This window comes from Micropterus dolomieu, linkage group LG21 (genome assembly GCF_021292245.1).
Source record: "Micropterus dolomieu isolate WLL.071019.BEF.003 ecotype Adirondacks linkage group LG21, ASM2129224v1, whole genome shotgun sequence".
NCBI lineage: Eukaryota > Metazoa > Chordata > Actinopteri > Centrarchiformes > Centrarchidae > Micropterus > Micropterus dolomieu.
This window is the reverse complement of record NC_060170.1, coordinates 25,904,319-25,929,505: the sequence shown is the minus strand read 5'-3', so window position 1 is coordinate 25,929,505 and position 25,187 is coordinate 25,904,319. Positions and strand designations below refer to the sequence as shown.

At 41.3% G+C, this 25,187-nt stretch overlaps 3 protein-coding genes across 5 annotated transcripts in view; 1 reads left to right on the top strand and 2 right to left on the bottom strand.

Moving 5' to 3' along the window:
• aqp3a (aquaporin 3a) overlaps positions 1–1,342 on the bottom strand; it is a 7,803-nt gene extending 6,461 nt beyond the window's left edge. The window contains exons 1-2 of the mRNA XM_046035125.1: positions 1,304–1,342; positions 1,086–1,120 (exon numbers count right to left, since the gene is read on the bottom strand). The gene's annotated coding sequence lies outside the window, so the exon portion shown is untranslated. The remainder of the gene's footprint in view (positions 1–1,085; positions 1,121–1,303) is intronic.
• Positions 1,343–5,054: 3,712 nt separating this feature from the next.
• On the bottom strand, positions 5,055–24,878 carry nol6 (nucleolar protein 6 (RNA-associated)). Of its 2 annotated transcripts, none has more exons than XM_046035081.1 (26): positions 24,585–24,878; positions 24,055–24,258; positions 23,788–23,904; positions 23,481–23,660; positions 23,157–23,325; positions 22,841–22,975; positions 22,224–22,387; positions 21,983–22,103; positions 21,774–21,832; positions 21,560–21,661; positions 21,351–21,466; positions 19,593–19,770; positions 19,182–19,304; positions 18,566–18,714; positions 15,138–15,213; positions 14,598–14,738; positions 13,591–13,708; positions 13,131–13,285; positions 12,123–12,286; positions 11,724–11,876; positions 11,501–11,598; positions 11,220–11,341; positions 8,584–8,625; positions 8,199–8,399; positions 7,319–7,420; positions 5,055–5,458 (listed from the first exon to the last, which is right to left on the bottom strand). In XM_046035081.1, exons 1-26 carry the CDS (start codon positions 24,621–24,623, stop codon positions 5,309–5,311), a joined length of 3,378 nt encoding a protein of 1,125 aa, XP_045891037.1. In that variant the 5' UTR covers positions 24,624–24,878; the 3' UTR covers positions 5,055–5,308. The 2 variants fall into 2 exon arrangements, with proteins under 2 accessions (XP_045891037.1, XP_045891036.1); XM_046035080.1 differs by having other exon boundaries at positions 8,536–8,625; positions 24,585–24,875.
• LOC123960400 (E3 SUMO-protein ligase ZBED1-like) lies at positions 15,224–18,209 on the top strand. 2 transcript variants are annotated; one of them, XM_046035097.1, is made up of 2 exons: positions 15,224–16,793; positions 17,087–18,209. In XM_046035097.1, exons 1-2 carry the CDS (start codon positions 15,429–15,431, stop codon positions 17,633–17,635), a joined length of 1,914 nt encoding a protein of 637 aa, XP_045891053.1. In that variant the 5' UTR covers positions 15,224–15,428; the 3' UTR covers positions 17,636–18,209. The 2 variants fall into 2 exon arrangements, with proteins under 2 accessions (XP_045891053.1, XP_045891052.1); XM_046035096.1 differs by having other exon boundaries at positions 15,224–16,925.
• Positions 24,879–25,187: the final 309 nt, after the last annotated feature.

The following is a 25,187-nucleotide window of genomic DNA, read 5'->3' as shown; positions in this document are numbered from 1 at the left end:
CCTTTCATTATATACCTGCAACCCGAAACGTCAGCCTCCTCAATACATGCAATCCATAACTATGTTCCCAAAATATAATCCAGTTATCACATTTATTTGATCATGATCTGATTCATGCTCTTGTTTTCCTCTCTCTCCCTCTCTTACACACACACACACACACACACACACACACATACATACATATACACACACTTTACATTCCTATACCTTGGGCTCCTTCATTGACCTTTCATTATATACCTGCAACCCGAAACGTCAGCCTCCTCAATACATGCAATCCATAACTATGTTCCCAAAATATAATCCAGTTATCACATTTATTTGATCATGATCTGATTCATGCTCTTGTTTTCCTCTCTCTCCCTCTCTTACACACACACACACACACACACACACACACATACATACATATACACACACTTTACATTCCTATACCTTGGGCTCCTTCATTGACCTTTCATTATATACCTGCAACCCGAAACGTCAGCCTCCTCAATACATGCAATCCATAACTATGTTCCCAAAATATAATCCAGTTATCACATTTATTTGATCATGATCTGATTCATGCTCTTGTTTTCCTCTCTCTCCCTCTCTTACACACACACACACACACACACACACACATACATACATATACACACACTTTACATTCCTATACCTTGGGCTCCTTCATTGACCTTTCATTATATACCTGCAACCCGAAACGTCAGCCTCCTCAATACATGCAATCCATAACTATGTTCCCAAAATATAATCCAGTTATCACATTTATTTGATCATGATCTGATTCATGCTCTTGTTTTCCTCTCTCTCCCTCTCTTACACACACACACACACACACACACACACACATACATACATATACACACACTTTACATTCCTATACCTTGGGCTCCTTCATTGACCTTTCATTATATACCTGCAACCCGAAACGTCAGCCTCCTCAATACATGCAATCCATAACTATGTTCCCAAAATATAATCCAGTTATCACATTTATTTATTTAAAAGTTTAGATTTTCATTATGTATCTACACGTTTGAATTTAGAAACATGCTTTGCTTATAGTAGTTCCTTACATGTGCGATTTGGGAATGGTCTTGAGATCAGGCAGCTACAGGAACAGAAAAAAATTATTTATGACGCCTCTTCTTTCTTCCTCAGAACTGAATTTAGAAAAGGCCATTTCATAGTAAGTGTGATAACAGCGTTTACAGTGTTGTCTGACCTGAAGGCATTTTCATGCTCTTCATAAGAACAGAAATAAAAAGCACACACAAATGACTGTAATGCATACCTGTTTGCAGCCCTTACTGGTTTCATTCCAACCCGTTCACACACATCCCTCTCTTTCCTGTCCTCAACCTCGTTCCCTCCAACCTTTTCTTTTGTCCCCCGTCTGAAACTTCATCAGCACATATAGGCCTGCCTTCTTTGTCTGGTGTCAATAGAGGTGTGAGAACATTTTCAAGTTACAGCCACGCCTCTGTTAGTAGGAATCAGTGTAACATTTCTTTAAGATATTTGGAGTTTTTTTTAAAATTGCTAGGTTGGAATAAGTGTATCCCTTTTGTGAAAATATTCCACTTCACTGGCATACAGAATGTGGCTCAATGTAAACACTGGCAAAATAATGATTCTGCCAATGATAGCTATGTGACACATTTCATCATTGAAGGATCCAGAGGCAATCTGAATCATGAACATGTATGAATGTGAGTGCTAGGCATTGTCTTTTGATCTTAGTCCCGTCTAACCCCTCTCCAGGTTGTATTCCTGCTTTCCACTCAGTACATGTATCATGCCGTGATAGGCTTCAGTGCCCATGGACAGTGATAAGCCAGTGTGGAAATTATGCTTTATTTGTTTGGTATTTTATAAAAGCATTATTTTTGTACAGTTATATTGGATTGTTATCCCTTTATTTAGTGGTACTTACTCATGCTCAAGACCTGAACTCCTCTGGTAGGTTGCTCCAAAGTCCTAATCCTTATTTGACAGATTTGTAGCAGTATATTTCTCGTAAACATTTTAACCCGACCATGGCTACCATCTTCTACGCTGGTATATTTACTGTGTTTGCTCATACTTTTACTTTGTTTCTGCCTTTCAATGTACCTCTTCAGGCTTCCAGAAGGAATCCCATCTTGAAGGCTTGAGAAGCTGCATTTTTGGGCCACATGGTTTTAAAAATCTTTTCCTGGAATAGTTTGGCTCAGAAACAGGACAGTAGATGGAAAAAAGGAAAAGAATGGTTGTACCCACAAACATTAAGGGAAAGCTACAAAACCAATAGGAATTTCTGTCCATTTTCTGCAAAAACAAGTCCTAACAATTAAGCTTTGCTGTTTGTTACACACTGTTTTTTCACTTTTTTTCACAAGTCCAAGGTCCTTGGCCTGAGGTCCAGGAAATGGCACAGATCACTGTTTTTAATGTTTGTGATTGATGGCCATATGTTCCATATGTCTACCAGATGTGTTTGTCTCCAGTAGGAGTGCCAGTGTGGCAGTTGTTTTCCATCAGGTGCTAGAGGACATGACAGGTGCAGACAGGTGGAGAAAGATTGATTTGTGTTAGATAAACAGGGCAGGTCGGCTTGCTGCCTCATGCCAGACAGAGATGATGTTAGCTACAAAACAGTCCTACAAATAGTGCAAGATAATATCCTTTCAAATCTCCACTTTGTTGATCTGTTAGGACAGCCTTGTGGTAAACAAACTGACTAGATATTAATGTTTTAAACCACTTTAAACACGTCAATCCACTGAGCTTGCTTAATAGTTTGCAATAGAGCAATATATCACGAATGATAGTTGTGTGTGTGTCCTGGAAAACGAACCCCACACTGCACAAGGTGCTGCCACCAGATTGCAGTATCATGTACTTGATATTTGGTATTGAATCAATCAAATGAATGAATCAAATCAGGTTCCTAGCAAAATCTTTGGAAATTGTTTGGTGAATTTCAGTAATGAAATCTTTAAACACATTTCAAACCAAACTTATTTAGTATACAAACAAATCATGCATGAAACATCTACACTACAAACAGTATTACTATCTAGCATTTTGATTTGTCCAGATTTTTCCATATATTTTCTACTATTAGATTACATTAAGGACTATTGGTGGTCAGAAGATAATGTTACAGTGAGAAGTCCTCCTTCACTCTTCAAATACATTTAATATCTGGGCTAATCACAACCCTCACCTGCATCTCAGATTTTAATGCCCTTTCAGTAATGGTTGGAAGCGATCCAACTGAAATCTTAGGACTTAGGACTGTGAGAGACACACGGACACCCTACACCTTTAAGTACCAAAAAGAAAACTGAAGATTTCCTTCTGCATCCAGGTTATTACAGATTATAACACGCAGGTTGACTGTATTTCCATTTTCATTACTTACGATCAAATGACAGTTTTACTGTTTTTGAATAACTACATATTTTCTGTCTATACAGCTGCATTTACACAATGCAGTTAACAGGAAATGCTTTATTGTTGCATCATCTGCCTGTTGTCACTTCACACTTGTGAAAGTCAACAGCCACCTGTCTCGTACTTGAAGTAAGAAACAGAAATGATAAGTACAGGCATAAACTGGAGATTGTGAATTCAAAGATCCAGTCTACCAAATGAAAACTCAAAAGCACTCCAGTTCCTGGTTAATCAAAGGACTGTGGTAATTACCAGAGTTGTGTAAAGGAGACCAGGAAACACAAAATACTGATACTGCAGCGTTCAGAAGATGCTTACAGTGGAGCAATCCAGTCCGTGATTTAGGAAGCATTATTTTATTCCAATCTCAGATTTTGTAGCAAGGGGCCATATTGCTTGGGTCAAAATAAATTACCTGGTACTGTACATTATTGAGGCACAGCCATTATGCTGGAATGTGCAACTAATCAATCAGTTTGTGGTGTTTATGGTCCTAGTTTAATATGTAAACATTTTGAATTTTTGCTACACAGGGAAATGTCTGAAGATTCTCACTCATCCTGGTCATAATTATCCAATGTGGGTTAAAAATCAAGGGCAACTGGAGTTTGATGAAGATACTTGAAGATGCATCTTGTATGAGTGGAGAAACATCTTCAAGTATCTTCAACCAAGTCAAGCTGACCTTGATTTAAACCCAGCTTGGACACACAAGGAAAGTACAGGTTCTCTTCTGTTTCAACATGAGCATAATGTACAGTAGGCATTAGCACACATTAAAAACATTCCTTAAGCTGAGAATCAATTTGATCAGATTGACACTAGGCAGGTTTTAACCAGAAGTGCTGCACAGCAAATCTTACATGACACAACAGTGCACTGTACTGTATGTCTAGGATTACCTTTCTGCATTTATTTCAAAGGGGCTAAGAATGTAAGTAATGATCTCATTGCAAGTGTTTTCGTGATTAGAGATGATTATTTTGCTTATGCCTTAAGGCCAGGGCTCCAAGTCCTGTTAAGTTTTCCTAGAAAGGAGAAGCAACAAGACACTCCCTTACCATGAATATTTTTTAGAAGCAAACTGTCAGCCCGAAACTGTCTTATCCAGTCATATCAGGCATGTCTCTGCTTGATAAGGCATGTACTCCCTCTACTTTGTGTACAACGGACAGTCCCGTGTTTCCGCTTTACAGAAATACAGGACTGTCAGGAATTGTTTTCCAGAACCTTACATATGTTGCATTGCATTAACAGCAATGATGAAAGAACAGTCACAGTGTCCTGCTTTGTTAGTTTTTTCAGCATCATCTAAGCATCAGTTTGAAGAAGCTTAGACTCTAGCGATCCAACTGAAATCTTAGGACTTAGGACTGTGAGAGACACACAGCCTCAGACACTCTACACCTTTAAGTACCAAAAAGAAAACTGAACATTTCCTTCTGCATCCAGGTTATTACAACAAAACTGAATTCGGAATTCACATAAGCTGATTTGTAAATGTGGATTAACAGTCCCAGTCAAAAAACATATTCTAGTCATCATTTCCTTTTTACAATTTTTTAAAGACTGATAGGCATGTGGGCAAAGGAACCGAATCTAAATCAAAAGAATGGATATGAATTTATTAGACGTGATACAGCTTCACCAAAACAAACGTGGCTGATTTTTAACAGCAATATAATTGAAACATATAACACTGTTAACATAATGTCCAAATTAGTTCATGTTTCCATTGCTCTTTTTTGATAAGTCAGGCACAAACAAAACATGGTATCAGTCTACCTTCTCTGGTGAAAATATCAAATGCTAAAATGTAATCTACCTGGTGAAATGTGGTATGTGTGTACATCTGTGTCTAAAAGGACCATTTTTCAGTTCTGGCTTCCACTGATTTGACCAAGCCCTTTCCCAAGACCCGGAAGTCCTCCAGTATTGCTTCGACATTGGGAACGGTATTCGCTTCCTCCCCAGTCACCTCCACGCTCCGAGCAGACACCTGCGACGTCTGTGATGCAGGAAAGAGAAAAACATCAGGATGGAGGTGAAGGACACACATGAGACACAAAGCAAGCGAGGTGATTGGGTCTATCTGGCTGGCTCTCTAGTACTGTGCAAAGGTTTTAGGCAGGTGGGGTAAAGTAAGAATTCTTTCACAAGTAGACATGTTTATAGATTATATTTATCAATTTACAAAATACAAAGTGAGTAAACAGAAGAATAATCTAAATCAAATTAATTTTTGGCGTGACCAACCTTTGCCTTCAAAACTTTCTGCAAGTTTACCTTGAAATACTTCAAAGTACACTTTGAGAAAGTCAGGGATTTTGTAGGCTTATCGTCAGGTGCATCATAAATTAAATATGTTGGTAGAAACACGATCATTAACTGAAACAGAAACTGCTGTGTAGGAGGAACTTACGAAACAAACTTAGCTAACAACGTGAGGTTGCCGGAGACAGTTTAGTGTCAAAAAGTCATACATAATGGCAAAACTGAGCAAAGCAACAAGACACAAGGTAGTCATACTGCATCAGCAACAAGGACACAGGTTTCCAGATGTCCATTCCTAGTTCTATAGAAGAAGCACAAAGAAACGGACTACGTTCAGGACCACAGATGCAGTGGTCGGCCAAGGAAACTTACTGCAGCAGATGAAAGACACATCGTGTTTACTTTCCTCGCAACTGGAAGATATCCAGCAGTACCATCAGTTTAGCATTGGCAAAAAACAGTGGGACCCTGGTAAACCCATCTACTGTCTGGAGAACTCTGGTCAGAAGTGGCCTTCATTGGAAGATTTGCAACAAAAAAGCCATACCTCCGACACAGAAACAAAGCCAAGCAACTCAACTATGCATGAAAACGCACGAACTGGGGTGCAGAAAATGGCAGCAGGTGTACTGGACTGATGAGTCAAAATTTGAAAAATATGGCAGTAACAGAAAGCAGATTGTTCGCCGAAGGGCTGGAGAGTGGTCCAAGAATGTGTTTCTGCAGGTAACAGTGAAGCATGGTGGAGGTTCATTGAAAGTTTGGGGATTTTGTCAGAATTAATGGTGCCTTCTATGCTGAGAAGCCTGGCCCCAAATTTGTTCTGCAGCATGACAACAACCCCAAACATCCAGCAAAAGTCATTAAGAACTATCTTCAGCCTAAAGAAGTGATGATATGCCCCCAACAGAGCCCTCATCTTAACATCATTGAGTCTATATGGGATGACATGAAGAGAGAGAAGCAACTGAGGCTACCTAAATCCACAGAAGAACTGTGGTTAGTTTTCCAATATGTTTGGGACAACCTACCTGCTAAGTTCCTTCAAAGACTATGTGCAAGTTTACCTAGAAGAACTGATGCTGCTTTAAAGGCAAAGGGCGGTCACACCAAATACTGACTTGATTTAGATTTAATGTCTATTTTTGAAAGCATTCTTACTTTACAGCATTTTTCACACTTCCCTAATTTGTTTGCACAGTACTGTGTGTGTTTGAATGTGTGTATATTTGATAGGTTTTAAATATGCTGTGGCTCAGGAGATAGATAGATAGATAGATAGAGCGGGTTGGCCGTTAATCGGAAGGTCGGCGGTTCAATCCCTGGCTCCCCCTGGTTGCGTGTCGAAGTGTCCTTGGGCAAGATACTGAACCCCGAATTGCCCCTGGTGGCTATTCTGCCAGTGTATGAGTGAGTGTGAATGTTAATTTCCGTTTGAGCACTTAGGCTCTGTGTATGAATGTGTGTGACTGGTGAATGCAGATGTAGTGTAAAAGCGCTTTGAGTGGTCGAAAAGTCTAGAAAGGCGCTATACAAGTACGGAGCATTTACATTTGCATTTACAAATAGCGGACTTGAGTGACATAGGCCTTACCTTGAAGGGCACTGGAATAAAGGCCTTTGGCTTCCATAAAACTGCGATCACTGTTCCACCATAGGGATCACAGAAGAAGAGGGCTAGGTCTCCGAAAGCCTCCTAAATGAATTAGTTCAGGTCAGAATCCATTTTGTTGCAGTATTCTAGGCCAAAAGTAAAGCCTTTAAAATACAAAACTGCATCAGTGAAGTTTTTCTTCAAAACAAAACTACACATTAGAAGACATGATCAGTTCTTATACAAGGGTGTTCCTCCACATATGTCTGATAACCTTAGTCTAGTTATCAGCTCTTGTATTGACTGCTTTGATCAATCATTAATGGCTAGGTGTTGTTGATATTGTGCACAAAATAGGCGTGTATTGGCTGCATAATATAGCCCATGTACTTTCATCTGACACAGAGAGAAAGAACAGGAAAAGCGACACCGAATGAAAAACAGAGATACGTCATATATTCTTGCCAAGGTTACTTAATAACAAGTCTCGACCGGGGCTGACAAACACTCTTAACATCTGAGTATGTGCACAAAGGTGTATGGAGAAGGTGAAGAACATGGACAATATAAAATTTAACTGCTGACGTAGAAATGTTCAGAGAAATGTCAACATTGTTTCTAGGAAATCTACATTAATAGAGATCACGCCTGAATGCTGTTGCTTTGTGAACAATGCAAGAAAAGCCTAGTTTCAGTGGGTATTTCTCTACACTCTCATTCATTTTTATTGTCAGGAAGCTTCTGGAGGTCACATAGAATATACTTCTGGCCTGAACAGTCAAGCTGGAACTTGCATGCGTAAATCCTGCTACACAGCTTTCCTCACATTCTTTGTCAAAACCACACCTTCCTTTTAACGGCCCTAGCAGTCAAGACTCACCCTGAGCTCTTTCAGATAGAGGGACACGGGATTGTGGTCAATGACAGGCAGAGCCCCGCCAGACTGGGCCACACTGCCAGTCATGATGCCCCTGCTGAAGGTGACAGCGGGAGGGTCTACTGCCTGGCTGAGCAGGGGAACCTGCTTGGGGTTCAGGTGAATCAACACATCGTAGGCATCTAGAGGAGGGCGCATAACCACCTACACAAACACAGACAAATGCATGACAAGGCTGACATATTTGTTCATAATTCGTCCAGATACTGGACAATTTATAAAGACAATGGAGTGGTGAGTAAATGAGAGCTTTCAAGTGCTTTTTTTTTTTTAAACCAACCCTGACATCTTGTATCTGGTTGCCGTCCATCAGCTGATGTTCCAGTACCTTAAGACTCTCTGCAGCCACCATCACCACACGCTGCAGCATCTGAAGACATGCAACCAAAATACAATGGTTAAATGGTTAGTAAACAGTAGCTATGGACATTCAGAAGGGTTTCCACTAAAAATATTCTGACATTTCATATAATAATGTCCATAGACCACATTTACTATTAATTAGCACTGGAATATTACCAATTTCCCAGAACACAAAATAAAGGCAACAATTCCAGACACTAAAAGGCAATTACAACATGAATAACATTGTATAAGGCAATATCCAGCAATTGTTGAAAAAGTAATACAAGGAGCCGCCTACTACAGGCTGCCTTTTTTTCGGAAATCCTGTGGGATGGGAGTCAATTTCATTATTCATCATGGGACCGGGACAGGACAGGAACAAAAGTCAACTGGAGCAGGTGGGATGGGAATCATTTGTACATTTTTTAAATATAAAAATGCAATTCTAAGATGAATAAGCGCTATTGTCTGATTTTCTTAATATTAGGAACAGGACGGGAGTCATTCTTCTGGGATTGGTACGGGACAGGAATTGTTTTTTATTTTACTCTGTCACTGGAGTGGGATGGTACAGGATGAAAATCCACTCCTTTGTCACCCTTTACTGCCTACTGTATTTGTTCCAACTCGTTCCAAGACACACCCTTCTGTATTTTTGCTTTAGTTCAAAAGGTTCACCTAGGCATGCACCTGGATCAAAACATTGGTAGTATGAGGTAATATGCCAGTAATATCAACTTGAACAGGTAACTGAACACGTATTTGGGATCTACCCTTTTCTGTCATTAAATTACACAACAACTTTAAAGCACGATAACTGCATAATAACTGCATAATAGTAGAAGAACGCTTTTTTCTTTGTCATTTTGCGAGAATGTAAAATCAATTCGTGCCATAAATGTACTTTATAACAGTCCACCACATTATCATCCTAGTTGTACCATATGTTCTACTTTCAAGTCGTTTTTGTCCCCTTTAGGCTTTTGATAAAAAAAATAAATAAAAAAAAGGTACTTAAAATAGTGACCTTCTCCCTATTGAAAGGTTCTCCTCAGATACTTTTATTTCAGTGTTTTGACCTAATGATGAATTATTAATACTCTTTACTCCAAGTACAATAGCAGTTTTGATTTTTTTACTACTATAAGATAGATGAATCACATAACACCAAGTCAGGAAAATGTACAATGTAATTCCAATCAACTTGAAATCTCTTTCTGGTTCAATTATAAATCATGATATGTGCAAAGCTAATTAACATTTCTGAGGTTGTGGTAGTCTTAAGTGTTTTGTTGATAGGAAGCATCTTGAGCATTCAGAAAGAAACTCAAATATTCATTCTGTTAACCACTTCACTCCATCAGAATCTGCCCCCTAGTGGTCGTTCAGAGACATCACACTTACTGATCCAGGTTCGGTGCGTTTGTAGTTCACTCACCTCAGCTATTTGTTTTGAAACACCTTTTCAGTTTTAGAAGTCTGTGAAGGAGGACTTGTGAATTCAGCTAGAAACTGATATGGTAAAATGGAAATCATCCTGAACATTGTGATCAGGCATGGTGAGTTAAGCCCACAATGACGCCTGTGTCTGGACGTCACAAAACACTAAGTTCCTGATCTCCGCCACCGCTATAAAAGTAGGATGCTGTGAGAGGATCAGTGTAAATGTTGGGCAGAGTGAGGTGGGCGAGCACAGGAAGCTTATCTGGGTCAGCTACACACCATGGGAAGCTTGTGCGTGTACCTTTTCTGTACACTACTGTGTGCCGCTGGACTCTTTCACAGCTACGGTCACATCCAAACAGAGGAATACAAAACTAAATATTTCACTTATTTCACTACAACAGAGGACAGCAATGAAAAGCAACTGGTGAGCTACACCTGATGGTCTCCCAAAAGCATTAGTGGTACTTTCAGGAAGTTTTGAAGGTTGTTGAAATCATTTTGTGACGTAAACATTCTTGTCAGACGGAAACTCTTGTTCTGGTGGTATTTTGATGTTTATCAAAAGTAATACATACCATTTCTGCATTTACAGATCAATGATTTACATGAAGTTTTGGAAAGACTTCAGAACAATCAATTTCCCGCTCTAAGAAAAAAGCATGGCTATCTGCCTGTGGTATGTAATACAACAACTCAGTCAGTCTGGAATTATATAAGTTTCTAAAATCAATTTAGTCAATCTGTTGTGTTATATTTCCAGAGACATTTACTACTTTTTTTTTTTTTTTAATTCTGCACAATAAATCATCAATTACTGAATATTTTACTGTAACTTGGGTTTGTATCTTTTCAGTGTGAGCCAGGAGACCAGTGTGCACTAAGGAAAGGCTCCAGGATTGGGAAACTATGTGACTGCTCTCTGCCTAGAACATGCAACTCTTTTCTACACCGTTGTTTGTGACTCTCTCTCTGTCTGCTACAAGTCTAACAGAAAAAAAATACAGTATAAGATAACTTCTAAGATCTATTTGATGGCAGGTATTCCATTCTGTATTTTTTCCCCGTTTACTGACCAACCGTAATAGTCAATCATTTTTACATTAAGTATTGCGTGCTAATCCAATAAATATGTTGTTGTGCAAGTTGTGTACTTGTGTTTGTGTGTACACTGACCTGTACACTAGGTGCTCGCTTGGTCCACAGAGATTTTTTGTCCTTAGGCGTAGCTATAAACATGACAGGCAGAGACTCCCTGCAGGCCATGAAGTCATTCTTGATCTCTGTGTAGTCGGCAGCTGCACGTGACAGAGGTGAACAACAATCAGACTTGCTGTTGAAACAGCGATGCATACGAGCATGATGTTTACGTATGTCGGGTGTGGAAGTAGAAAGAGGTCAGAGGGGATTTGTTTGTGTGACACAGAAGGAAAAGGTGTATGTGTGGGTGCGCTTGCCTGTGAGCTGGTTGTTGAGGTTGACTACCAGCGGGTTGTTCCTCCAATCAAAGGAGGAGAGCAGATGAAGGAAACGAAGGAAGCCGACCTGAGGAGAACTGAGGAAGACCGAGAAATTCATTCACATGACCTACTGAACGAACAAAGGGAAGTGGAAAAAACATTATCCACAAATGGGACCGGTGAGGTGGACATATTATTAAAATGTAGAAGCGGTAGTTACCCAGGAGGAGTAAAGGGTGCAGGCTGCAGGAAAAGCGACGCCACCAGCAGGTCTGCTGTGTCCTCTGTCACGTCTTCGCTGAAGAGCTGAGCCCCCAACCAGCGTTTGGCCAGGCGACACACTGCCCCGAAACATGGGTGCTGCTGCTGGAGCCTACCAATAACAAGTAAAAGATGGAGCAAAATAGTGAGGAACCGGTGCACGCAGGGCAAGCAATGAAGAAACAGGAAAGAGAGAAAAACAAGATGAAAGAAATGAAGAAAAAGAAGGACAAAAGTTGAAGAAAGTGAAAAGAGCAACGTATGGGTTTAAAAGGACTGAGGGAACTAATACAAACCCTACAATCCTGCTTTCTCACAAACACACACATACTACTTTGTGTCATGGTTTTAATTTTACCCATGCAAAGTACTGGTAAGCAGAGGCTTGTGAATGGTGGCCATCTCCAGAGCCTGAGCCTCCTCGTTGTCTCTTACGATCAGCAGCCCTTCGGCATTCACATTCTCTCTCAGAACCTGAGGCTCACGATGGTACGCCACCTGGATGCGGAACACCAAGCCATCCTGGGGACATAAACAAAGGAAAAACAGCATAAATAAACAGAATACTGTGAACTAGGATTAAAAAAAAAACTTCTCCAACTAGTTTCCTAGACATACCACAGACTTACAATTACATTTCAAAAAATGTTTTATATAACCTTTCTAAAAATATCACAGTTCACAGACAATCGTGCGACATGTACACAAACAGCCTTTTTTTTCCCCATCTACGTAACACAGCAAAAATAAGGAACATCCTGTCTCAAACTGATGCAGAAAAAATAGTCAATGCATTTGTTACTTCTAGGCTGGATTGTTGCAATTCCTCATATTATTATCAGGCTGCCCAAATAAGTCACTTAAAACTCTACAACTCTCCTGTATTGACAAGAACTAGGAAAGGCAACGTATTAGATTCTCTGCACTGGCTCAAAGTAAAATCCAGAATAGAATTTAAAAATTCTTCAATAAACCTACAAAGCACTTAATTGTCAGGCAGCATCATATGAGCTCATGGTACCTTATTACCCCACTCAAGCACTGCGCTCCCAGAATGTAGGGTTACTTGTGGTTCCTAAAGTCTCCAGAAGTAGTGGGAGCCAGAGCCTTCAGCTATCACGCTGCTCTCCTTTGGAAACAGGTGCCAGTTTGGACACCACCTCCACATTTAAGAGTAGTGTGAAGACTTTCCTCTTTGATAAAGCTTATAGTTAGGGCTGGCTCATGCGAGTCCTGAACCAAAGTTCTTGATCATGGTAGGAATTGCTGGGTCTCTAATAATCATAACAACAATAATAATAATACTACTACAAGAGTATGGTCTACACGCTATATAAATAAAATTGAACTGAAAAAAAATATATACCTTCCAGACATCCAGGTGTGTGGGGCAGGGCCTGCATGTATAATTATGGTGCTTCTTGAGTAACTCTCCCAGGCGGATGTGGAAGGCAGCTCGGATATGGCGGATGGCGAGGCGGTCGTGAGGCCACTTTCCACTCCCCTCCATGTGACAAATTACTGCAATAAAAGGGTTGCCAATACATTGATATATGAGTTTGTATAGCTAAATGTCTGTGGTAAAGCAGTTGTAATTTTCCTGCTTTGAACACATGGGTTGTAACTCAGTTATTTAGAAATTTAGCCAGTCGTCATCACAAAAGTAATTACGGGGAACACGTGTAGACACCCAAGGAAAAGCAAAATCAAGTTAAATTATGTGTCAATGAGAGTGAAAATGCATAAAACATTTGTCCGGTACACAGTGCAGAATTGCTTAAGTCAACACAACTTCTCAATTAGTTGCCGGTGGATGAAACACTAACCTGTGATAGGGGTGATATAAGCGGGGCAGGGTTTGTCTTCCTTTGGCACCAACGATCTGGAAGTCTTTTCTCTGTTAAAGAAGGAATAGTCCAGCTTCAGTGGCAGAGGGGGAAAGACCTGCAAGGCACAGATGAAATGTTAGAGCTGTCATAAAGCCAAATTCACAATGTATATGCATATGCAGGGTGCGATTTGCGGGGGGAATGCGTGGGATTTCCCCCCTTCTGGTTTGTATATCCCTACCTCTGCTGAATAATTTTTATCCCTGGTGGGGACAAAATTTATCCCCCCCTCTGAGTGATCTACTTCAATAGTGATGCAACTTGTCACAAAACGCACGGATTGGATCGATCCGTAGTTTTGTTAGAGTTAAATTAATTAGAAAATGCGCTACTTTGGCTCAGATCCAGCTGCCTCTCTCGGTCTATGGGTCATCACCAGGCTGGAGTCTTGCTTAATGTCCCGCCCACGGCAGTGTGTGATTGGTTACAAGTCGCGAATAATAGCCTATCAACACTCACGAGACCTTTGCTCCGGCTCACAGGGAAGGCAGCAGATATTACTGAAGCTGCAATAAACTTCACAAACTGACGATCTGTTTCTATGATGATAAAAGACGCCCAGTGTCCGTGTTACACCTTTGAGCATGCCCGAACACACAGCTACGGGGTTTCACTTAATGAAAGTGATGGTTTTTAAATCAGTCTCTCTCCCCTTACCCACTCACTTCACCTGAGAGGTAAACACAGCATGCATCTGTTTTTTTCTGCATTTTCGTTTTCACTGCAGCCCTGGGGCGGGTTGGGGGTTGGGAGGGGTATTTTCATCATCAGGTTTTTCCACAAATCGCACCCTGTGCATTTATGCATATGCAATGTTTATGCAACAGCAGCTGTTAATAACTTAAAAGCTCGTTGAAATGGAGTTGCATTGCGGAGGTTTCAAATTATGCAAAATGATTTACATTTTTACTAAGCTGTTCCTCGATGAGAACAAGAGACTTTACCTGCGTGTATCTGAGTGCAGGGTGGGCTCCTTGCACTGATGTGATGGAGAGAGGCAGACCTTCCAGCCTCCATAGTTTTCTACTCAGGTCATCATAGGACTGAACCACCAGTAGACTCTCCTCCTCTCCGGTACTAGGCACCTGAAAAGCACAATACACGTCAAACACATGCTGAAAATACACATTATTACAGATATAATTACATTATTACATTTATGTAGTGATGAAATAGCAACACTTCTGATAGCCTACGCATTTTTATATGAAACAGCAAGCAATAGTATATAAAAACATTACAACAATTTAGGTAATATCAAACACAATATATATTCATTACGCCATTAATTAAAAGGTCTATCAAAATAGGAACACAAAAATCCCAGAAACTAAAAGATACATCAATAATAGACATAGTAAGATTAAATAAAGTGCATGAATATTTATTACACAACACATAAAAAATTATAATCGATTTGTTTTCCATGGATCAACTTTTTTTAATGGTCTTTAAAAAATAAATCGCAAGGATTTGGCTTTTACCTCACTTCCCGTTTTGATGACGTCATCCACCATCGCCCCCACATACCGCACACAGGAGTCGGGGATCTCTGCATGCCTGGTGGGTAACAAATGCTTTTCTTTATAAAAACGAGGCCTCAAACTAAATCATACCTATATTCACCTCACTGACATTTCCTGTTGTGAAGTGAAACCAGTCACCAATTGGTTTTATCACGCCAGAGACCCATTTTTGTGGCGCTAATATTAGCTGGCTTGCTAACGTAAAAAAACTCAAACATTCGGATCAGACATTAGCCAGCTGCACAAAACATGAAGCGTACGGGGAGAAGACGGAGTTCTGTGTGGGACTGCTTCGAACAAGTGGGGAACTTCGTCCGCTGCATGAAATGCGACGCTACTCTGAAGTACTGCGGCGGAGCCACGAGCTCCATGATGAATCACATGAGCAGGCACCATCCGTCCACGACGCCGCCAGATGAAGACGAGAAGCCGGTGATTTGTACAGTTCAGTGCATCGAGGAGGAGAGTACCGGTCATTCGGACATCATGCAGGTTGCCATCATGTCACCCAACATGAGCTTGACCAACAACCCCACTGAGCGCGAATACGGGGAGAGGAAGCGCCTGAAGCGGAGCTCTGTATGGGACATTTTCATCAAAGTGGACGACGAAGTTCACTGCACGATGTGCGACACAAAGCTGAAATACAGGAGCAGCACCACCAGCATGATGTACCACATCAAAAACAAACACCCGGACACTATGCCTAGTGATGGTGTGTCACTGGCAACACACGCAGAGGTGACTGAACTCATCTCCAGAATGATAGAGAAGGACATGCTTCCCATCAGCGTGGTTAGCGGTGAGGGTTTTCGTGAGCTGCTTGCATACACTGTGCATAATTATAAAATGCCATCTGCTGGTGATATAACACGCCTTATTGAAGGCCATTTTCATGAGAAGATGGAGGAGCTTGTGATGCAGCTGGGTAGAGTGGAGAAAGTGGCCCTCACTGCTGACTTCTGGACAGCCCTCCCATTTCAGAGGTACATTACAGTTTCCTGCTCCTTCATAACAGAGGATTGGCAAGGGAAGTCAGCTGTGCTGCGGACACACAAGCTATCATCTGACAGCCACACTACAGACACAATCACAGAGAGGCTTCTGAACACTGTGCAGACCTGGGGAATTGCTGGGAAAGTGACTGCGTGTGTTCATAATAACACACAGGACGTCTTGTCGGCCAGTGCGTGCGCCCGTGTCACCTGGGACTATGCCACTTGCTTCGCCACTACATTGCAGCTCGCAGTCAGTGATGGGCTGAGTGAGGATCTTGTCCGCATCATTGCTGCGGCAGGGAGATTAGTCAAACACTTCAGTCACAGCTTGCTGGCAAGCGAAGCCTTGGAGCAGAAGCAAGTTCAGATGTGCCTGCCACAGCACAAGCTAATCCAGTCGAGCAAAGCCAGGTGGGACACGATCTGTGATATGTTTGAACGGTTGCTTGAGCAGCGGTGGGCGATTAAAGCTGTGCTCTCTGATCGCACAATCACCCACAGACAGGAAGCCCAGACCCTTGAGATCGAAGACGATTGCTGGCAAATAATTGAGAATTTCACACCGGTGCTGGCCACACTGAAATGGGCGACAACAGTCATATCCGCTGAAACAGAGGTATCCATTTCGAACATCTACCCGATCACGTTCAGCCTCATTCAGACCCACCTTGTGCCAAAAGAGAACGATGTTGAACAGGTCTCGGAGTTCAAGCTCAAAGTTCAGAAGTCACTTAGAAATCACATGGAGGTAGGCATTAACGAATTGTGACTATCAATTTGTGCATATTGTATATTTGGCAATGATTTTAGAAGAATAATTGCTGAATAACATTAATGCGGTTAAAGATAATCTGCATCCCCTTTACCTTTTTAATTCTTCATCAATGTCATTTCATTTCTGTATTTTAGGTTGACTCTAATGACCTAGCCTCCAAACCAGCTCTGATTGCCTCGATGCTGGACCCTCGTCACAAACATCTCAGCTTCCTGACACCAACGGGGAGACTGGCTGCAAAGGTTAAACTGCATGAACTCGTTTCAAAATTAGATGTGATAACGACCACTGTGGGCCCAAAGGATGAACAGCAGGAGACCCTGATCACGCCTGACATTAGCCAGGTGGCTATGCCCTCACAAATGAGAAGTGACACCAAAAACACCATGGTGTTGCTCCTAGGAGACAACTACAGTTCCTCCTATGCCACGGACTCTGAGGCTCAGGTGGATTACTACTTGAGAGACATTGCTCCCTCACTGGACATAAACCCTCTTGACTGGTGGAGGGTAAATGGACCAAGATTCCCCAAACTGGCGACTCTGGCGAGGCACTATTTGTGTGTACCTGGGGTATCGCTGCCATCTCTATTGTCAGAGGCCGGACAAACATTTGCAACAATGCGTACAAGACTGAGCCCAGAGCATGTGGATATGATGATCTTTGTAAACAGAAATGCATAATTTGCATCATGCGCTTATATGATGGAGGTGTACACTGACTTCCTATACAAATGAAAGAGAAAGGTTACTGTGGGGCAGTAGGGGGACAAGAGGAAGTAGGTGCAAGTAAGAAAGATGCCTTGATTGGATGTCAGGGAAGATGAGATAGCAGGGCTATTAAGGCAGCAGGTACACTACTACTGTTGACCTGTATATGCTGGGGCTAATAATGCAACAAAAAAAGTTTTTCCTAAAACAAAGTTAGACATTTTCCCCCTCTCGAGTTGCTGTGAGCTGAGCTGCAGTCAAATACTTATAGCTGGGGTAGGCAACGATTGAGAACTAGCAAGAGCAAGCAGATAGGCAGGCCGTCAGGTAAGCTAGATGTGCTTATTGCAGTCTTGTGACAGCCACAGATATTGGATGTTTCATGTTTGTGGCAGAGCATTTGATTTATTGATTGATGTCTGTGTGTTAAGATAATTTCAACAACTATAAACAAAAAAATGTTTCTGAAATAAATGGCCTACCCCAGCTTTAACTAATACCTGAATGTAGTTTTCACCATTAAAACCCAGTGATTTGTCTTACCTCACTTGACTTGATGGCTGAAGAGAAAACACATGGCTACAAATCCTTGGCATTCATTATCAAACATCCAGCATACCCAAGCATTTAGAGGAGGCTGCCAACAGTGTATCATACACCTCATTTACCTTAACACAGGTATTATGTTTTGTACATGGTCGTTACGAACACATTCTGATTAGATTTCTTTACAGAAAAAAAACACAAAAACAAATATCAGGATAAAACCTATGAGGGTAAAAAAACAAAACATAAACGTTTGTTTTTTTTGTTATTATGGGGGCATACTGAATATCTGTATTATTATCAGTATGTGATGTCTGTTGTCTCTTTCAATATGCTATATCAAGATAAAATACATACAGCTGTAGCAGGTGTGTAATGATCTGTCTGGGGACCAGTTGTTTTTGGCACATGCTCGCCCCTTCCCACAGCACAGCCTCAGTGATGGCACCGTCCTGGAAGCGACGCAGTTCGGAGCGAGAACCCCACAGCTGACGAAACTCAGCCGCCTAGCAGAAGAACACCACTGTTGTTAACAGTCAATCATTGCAAAAGCATTTGTAGGGCATAAGTGAAATGGACTGAAACAAGTCTACAAAATGTGCAAATGCCATTCATATCAGAAAGAGTTTTGTTCATAAATGCTTCTTTTGGTTAGATTATTACATAGTATTACATTCTTTAAAATGTTAACAGCCAAACTTGTGGTCAAAAATACAGAGTACACTGAGCAGATCTTTCTCAATGAGGAAATTATTTAACTGGAAAATTTACACCTATGTACCTTCACCAATCAAATACACTGTATGGGAAGTACTTTGTTGGGTTGAATACACACTACAAATGTGCTCCCTCTTTGTAACATGTTTGATATTGCACTCAGAGTAAAGTAAAATTACCTTATATCTTCAACCCCAATGGCAAAAATATGAAATAAAACACTCCACACACAGAAAAGGGAGAGAGCTGAGGTTACCTTGGGGCTGTCTGCAGGTGGGCCTCTTTCGAGGACTGAGAAAGCCAGCTCCGGCCTTAAGAGCAAACCAAAGGAAAGAGGAGGTTGGGCTTTGTGTTTTGGAGCTTCACTCTCCACAGACCACTGAAAAAAACAAATGAAGTATGTTCAACACATTCAGTGATTAAAATATTGTAAATCATATTTATACAAGCGTGTATTTTTTCACTCCTTTACAAGACACTTGGACACAATTGGTTTGAGTCAAAACATATGCTGTTATATAGTAGAAGAGTTGAAACAATCAGGACCCCAACAGTAGCTTAGACTAATTCAAATAATAAAATTGCACTGGAAAAAAAAATAATAACATTATTCCAGTTGAGTAAACCAGATGTGGACGACTGACCACTGAAGGTAAATGTTTCCCACCTCGGGGTCAGGAGAGAGGGAGTGGGTGAGTAGGTGGATCCGTTGGCCCAGTCCTCTCTGAAGCAGTGACAGAATAAAAGGTAGAGCAGTGCGGACATAATTTCCACTGTGGTCCATCAGCTCATTGAGAAGATTCATTTTTTTACAGCTGGACTGAAGCTTCACAAGCTCACATAACCTGAGTGGGAGATGAAAAGACACATAACAGAAGAGCTGACAGGATGATGACGGGAAATCAAACAGTAAGTCAAAGAGTCAAAAGGAAAACTAACTCTTGTGATGTTGGCTAGCAGTAAGTTGTTTTTTTCCCCCCACAGTTTCCTCATTATTAACTGACATTAAGAACCCTGAAAACGACTATGGGCCAGATTTACTAAAGGTTTGCGTGAGTAAAAACATGTAAACATGATATCACCAGCAAATTTACACATATGCTGATCAACTAACTGTGTGCACGCAGAATGACGTCTTTCAAAAGTGCAAGATAGTACCTGTTGTTCATTTACTACTTTTGCCTTAATGAATATGCAATGTGGGGGGTTTCAATTTTATTGTGCAAAGTAATGGGAGGGTAACATGCAAATACATTTATTTACTACACGCTATGTGATCTAACAAGCCTACAAGCAATTTCATGTGAGTGCAACAGCATCTGTATTCAATACGCTTGAAAGGAAGGTGCAAACCGGCAAGTGTTGCGCAGTAATGGCTGCTGTTATCGTTGCGAGGACACACGGCCGTAATGAAAGAAGCCGTAGAGAAATTAAAAATATTACATAATATTATTCTATTTTCAATATATAGAAATTAAATTTTATTTATTCGATTACATGAATTGAATTTTTTTTTGTATTTGCCTTTAGCATTGGCAATACTGTTGTATTAACATTTATGCCAATAAAGCAACTTTCGTTTCAACCTGACTTCTTTTCTCCATGACATGGAAGAATTTAGAAAGTTGCATAGCGCTACGGAGAGTGCAGCTGCAGTAGTGCATGGATCACGGGTAAAATTTATCCAGCCAGAGGGACCGATCGCCAACTGTTTACAGCACGCCTGTCGTAATAGCGATAACCCATTGTAGGTATGGGAGAGGGAATGGGGCATTGACGGGGACAGGGACAGGAGAATTGGTGATTGTTCCCTCTGGCTGGATGAAGCACGATCTTGCTGGCATTTCCTCGCGTCTTGGTCATTCCAGCATACTGTATCTGTTTCTGCTGGGGTTTCCCAAAGCAGTTTTTCAGGTGTGCTGTCCCAAGTAATTTGTGCAATCTCAGGCAGGATGGGCATGTACATACGATTTCCAAATACTCAGGATGCACTGAATGAAACAAACCAAGGTTTTTATGCAGTGGCTGCTTTCCCTCCCGACTATCCATGGCAGAAACCATTAAAAAAATGCAAAACCCTACTGCCACCTCCATTGTTTTTGCTCCTGTTGTCATCTACTCAATAATTCTTAGCTGACCACCCGTAACAGGTACTACAGTTGCACATGCAATATTTTAGAATGCAAACGCAATTTAGTACTCTTTATTCGGGATGTTAGTAAATCCGGCCCTATGTGTATGAGAAGGTGTCTTTAATGGAAACTACCTATAGTAGGAATCTGTAAAGTAAAAGTTAACACTTCATCGACAATGGAAAACCATGTGTCTTGAAGAGGAGGTGTAAAACTAAGCTGCTCATGTAGTACATAAAAGAATGACTGCATGCATTTTGTTTTGTTGCTTTAACAGAATAATAAAGCCATACTGGAATATGTGGTCGCTTGTCCTGATCATGGGTTTGGAGGTCATGAGGAGGCCTTGGAACCCATCCACTGTAGGGTTGTCCCAGAACTTCATTGACACAGATGCCTCATGCTGCAGCTGAGAACCAATTTGAGAATGGTCAAAACCTGTCGTTTAATCTCACCATTGAAAAGTACTGTTTGTACACACATTTGTTTTTACAGTATTTACCTGTTTGTAGGTACAAGCAGTCATGTCAGCACACATGTTGAGATGTCCTGAGGGGTCGACAAACACGACCTGAAAAGCACTGTGGAACTCTGCAAGAGATGGCTGCAGGGAAAAGGACAAAAAGGAAAGGAGAGACAAAAAATTTTACGGGTAAATGAAAGTGTGAAGAAACTACACAGGTTTACTGTTTTTCAGTCTGAGTTAGACCACTCACAGCTGTAGAGTCAGGATCTTTGGCAAGGGTAATTCCATTCACCGTCAGGTCTGTAGAGGCTGAGGGTTGGAACAAGAGGTGGGTAAGTTTCAAAATATTCAAAACAGTGGTAAGCAAATTGCTGTAAGTACAACTACCGTATATCACGTGTATTATATTACCCTTTACTTGAAAAATGGTAGTTCAACAGATTTGAAACATTTTCTTACCGAGGAAGTTCAAGCTGTTTCGAAGTAGCTGATAGGCTGTCATGGTGTTACTGATTCTGTGAGTGGTCAGCAGATAACTCAATAGCATTGAAGCCAAGTAACCATTAAAACAACCAGTGCCCTATAAGACACAGAGAGAGCAATAGAGGGGTGAGTTAAACAACTGTCAGATGACTAATACATAAAAAAGGAGGAAGTGAGCTCTGCGCAACAAGTAAAAGAGCCCTTGCAAGTCTCCTACCTGGTCGAGGTCTCTTTGACGAAGCCAGACTTTGAGCAAAGCCACCCCGTCAGCAAAAGCTGAGCACTGGGAGCTGATAGCAGAAAGAAACTGGAGGTGAGCCCTGGGCAGTAAATCCCCAAGAACAGAGCTATTGTAATGTGGCGTGGGAGGTTCATTGCTCTCTGTAACAGACAAAAGTAATTTAGTCTTGATGAAAGTAATATTTCAATTGAACTGTTTCTGAAATGCAATGTGGTCCTGAATACACAGTACTGTGCAAAGGTTTTAGGAAGGTGTGAAAAAAATGCTGTAAAGTAAAGAATGTTTCAAAAACAGACATGTTAATAATGCAACAAACTTTAGAGTGATCAGAGAATAAAAATCTATATCAAATCAATATTTGCCTTTCAAAACAGCATAAACTCTTCTAGGTACACTTGCACATAGTTTTGAAGGACCTTGGGAGGAAGCTACTTCAAAAAGAGCTTAACAACCTCTGTCTGCCTTGCTGGTGCAGTATAACTACCTTGTGTCTTGTTGCTGTGCTCAGTCTTGCCATGGTGTATGACTTTTGACAATAAACCTACTTCAGCAACCTCACTGTGACCTAATATTTGAAGAATTAACAATCTTACCAGACTGGGAGGTCTGCAATCCTGTGTACCACTCTGTCCGGATATTATTCCTCTGGGGGTGGAAACGGCTAGGCCTGAAGAACCCGGGAGGTGGACAGGCATGAACGCGTACGGTGAAACTGGAAGAGTCTTTAACTGCAAGATGGGACACCACAACACATCTCGTCTCACAATCAAGAGCTAAAAAAATACTGTTTAATATGCATTTGCAAAGAAACTAAATTCCTGATCAACTCCATACAATGAAAACTAAAAGCAATGCCTCTGAAGGTTGTTAGTGTTTTGAACAATATGCTGGTAATTAAAAGTTAAATACCTGGAGGCATCAGCAGCAGAACGGGTCGGAGTCGATTCCCATGGAGACAGGAATAACGCATGGTTCCAATATCAGAGGAGGACATGAGATGCTGGGCCAGGCCTGCCAGGTAGAGAGCTCTCTTCCTTGGATACCTCTGGTTCACGACATCCTTTGGGTGAAGGACATCCTAATAACAGAAAGATGAGCAGACATAAGACACCAGAGACTTTTACAATCTAATGTCTGTCTGTCATATTGCAATCAGCACATGACAATAGCACTCTGCTTTCACTCTGCTTGAACTGATGTAATGAAATTAAACAAGGAGGGCAGGTTACTTACAGCTGGGATTGTGACAGCCAGGTCCACCACAATGCGTGGTTTGGTGCAAGCGCCCAGGGGGTAGCTGCCGATCAGATCAACTGAAGCAGGCGGTGCCATGTGGAACTTGCCCTTTGTTGTTTTGGGCACCAGGAGGAAAGGGGTCTTAACAGTACTGGACAGCCATGACAGGTCACTTACCTGCACACATAGTGAAATTGAGTAAAACATGTGGTTACAGGTTTCTGTGCGTGGATTTCTGACTGAAGTGGAACTGAGCTTCTATGTACAATCATGACGGTTTTCTTACAGTTAAACTAAAACATACCTCAACCTCTGGTGAATCTGGCACAGCCTGAAGCAGCTTGGTGACAGTCTGAACGAAGGAATCTATTTGCTTTTTCCTACGCTCACTCAGGGCGACCTCTTTCAGCAGCTCTTCCATCTGTTATTGGTGACAGATTATAGACATTTACCAGGAGTGTATGAAAGCGTGTGTGGGTTTACATGGGATAACAAACCCGTTCCTTTTCCCCTTATTTGTCATTGTTCATTCTTCCCTTGCATGGTCATGCCAGCAAGTCAGGGGTCTCACCTGCATTTTGAGCAGGCTGCAGTGAAACAGGCTTTCTGCCTCTTTCAGCTGGTTCAGCTCCTCTGCTGTAGGGGGTCTGTACAGATCACTTCGGGACAGCTTCACCGGGTGATAGCCCACCTCCTCTCTTCCAGCATCTTCGGGTTTGCTCCTTTTTGCTTCAACGGGAGCCTCTTCCTCCTCCTCATGATGGGAGGGAATCATCTGTTAAAAAACACAACACAACATATAGTAGCAGCAACCGCAGCTCGATTTGACTCAACTTTCAAAAAATTACTAGGAAATCAGAATAATCAGGGTCTGATATAAAAACTGGACAAACTATTGATATGTTATTTGAGATTATTGATAGATATAATTCATTTTCTATTAATTCGCTACAGCACATTAAGCAAAGTCTTACCGGTGGTTTAACAACTGCCTAATTGTAGGCAAAGCATGCAACCAATATCCGTCTCCCAGTGAGTAAAACTGTACCGTGTCTTTAGCCACCAAGAAGCTATAGCCATGATAAATGCCGCCAGTCTTACCTCTGCTGGGTTCTCTGCAACTGTCTTCTTCTTTTTCATGTCTGGTCTGCTGTCAAGATGATGATAATTCTAATGTTTTGGAAGTTTTTATCAACACCGCTTTCTCTTCATTGCTCTCTCACATGTGCAGCGGGTCAGGCAAACGTGCTACTAGGCAAAATATTTCCCCGATTGGTGTAGAAGCGGCGGAGGTGACTGGTGATTGGTCCGCTGCACGTCGAGCGTCCTGTCGGCTTCAGCAAGGTAGGTTGCATGAGCAGTAACCTACGGTGCGTGGTGCTCTCGAGTCACTGCTCAGACAGGGTTCTTACGTTTGAATGCATTGAACCAAGAGCGTCACCTTGTGTTGAAAAGTGGTGGGGATATAAGGGAAAATGCGGATAGCAGGTGACAATTCAAAATATAAAAATATCAGTATCAGTATCAGTAATTAGTAACTTTTTTCTTAAGCTTTTTTGGACAACGCACATTTCTTTCTTCTATATTTACATTGCAATGCATGTTTTGTTATTGTACAAATAACCCCATTTCAAAGCATTTCATTTTTTTGCTTAATGTTTGTTGTTGCAAGCTATTTTTTACAAACATTTTTAACAAATGCTT

What these genes read in the sequence shown, in the direction of transcription:
- LOC123960400 (XM_046035096.1), top strand. Translation starts at nt 15,429, where the DNA reads ATGAAGCGTACGGGGAGAAGACGGAGTTCTGTGTGGGACTGCTTCGAA. An exon ending in CACTTAGAAATCACATGGAG is followed by an intron (nt 16,926 to 17,086) that starts GTAGGCATTAAC and finishes TCTGTATTTTAG; the next exon opens with GTTGACTCTAATGACCTAGC.
- nol6 (XM_046035080.1), bottom strand. Translation starts at nt 24,623, where the DNA reads ATGAAAAAGAAGAAGACAGTTGCAGAGAACCCAGCAGAG. An exon ending in GTCAAAGAGACCTCGACCAG is followed by an intron (nt 22,104 to 22,223) that starts GTAGGAGACTTG and finishes TGTGTCTTATAG; the next exon opens with GGCACTGGTTGTTTTAATGG. An exon ending in CACACCTGGATGTCTGGAAG is followed by an intron (nt 12,287 to 13,130) that starts GTATATATTTTT and finishes TTATGTCCCCAG; the next exon opens with GATGGCTTGGTGTTCCGCAT.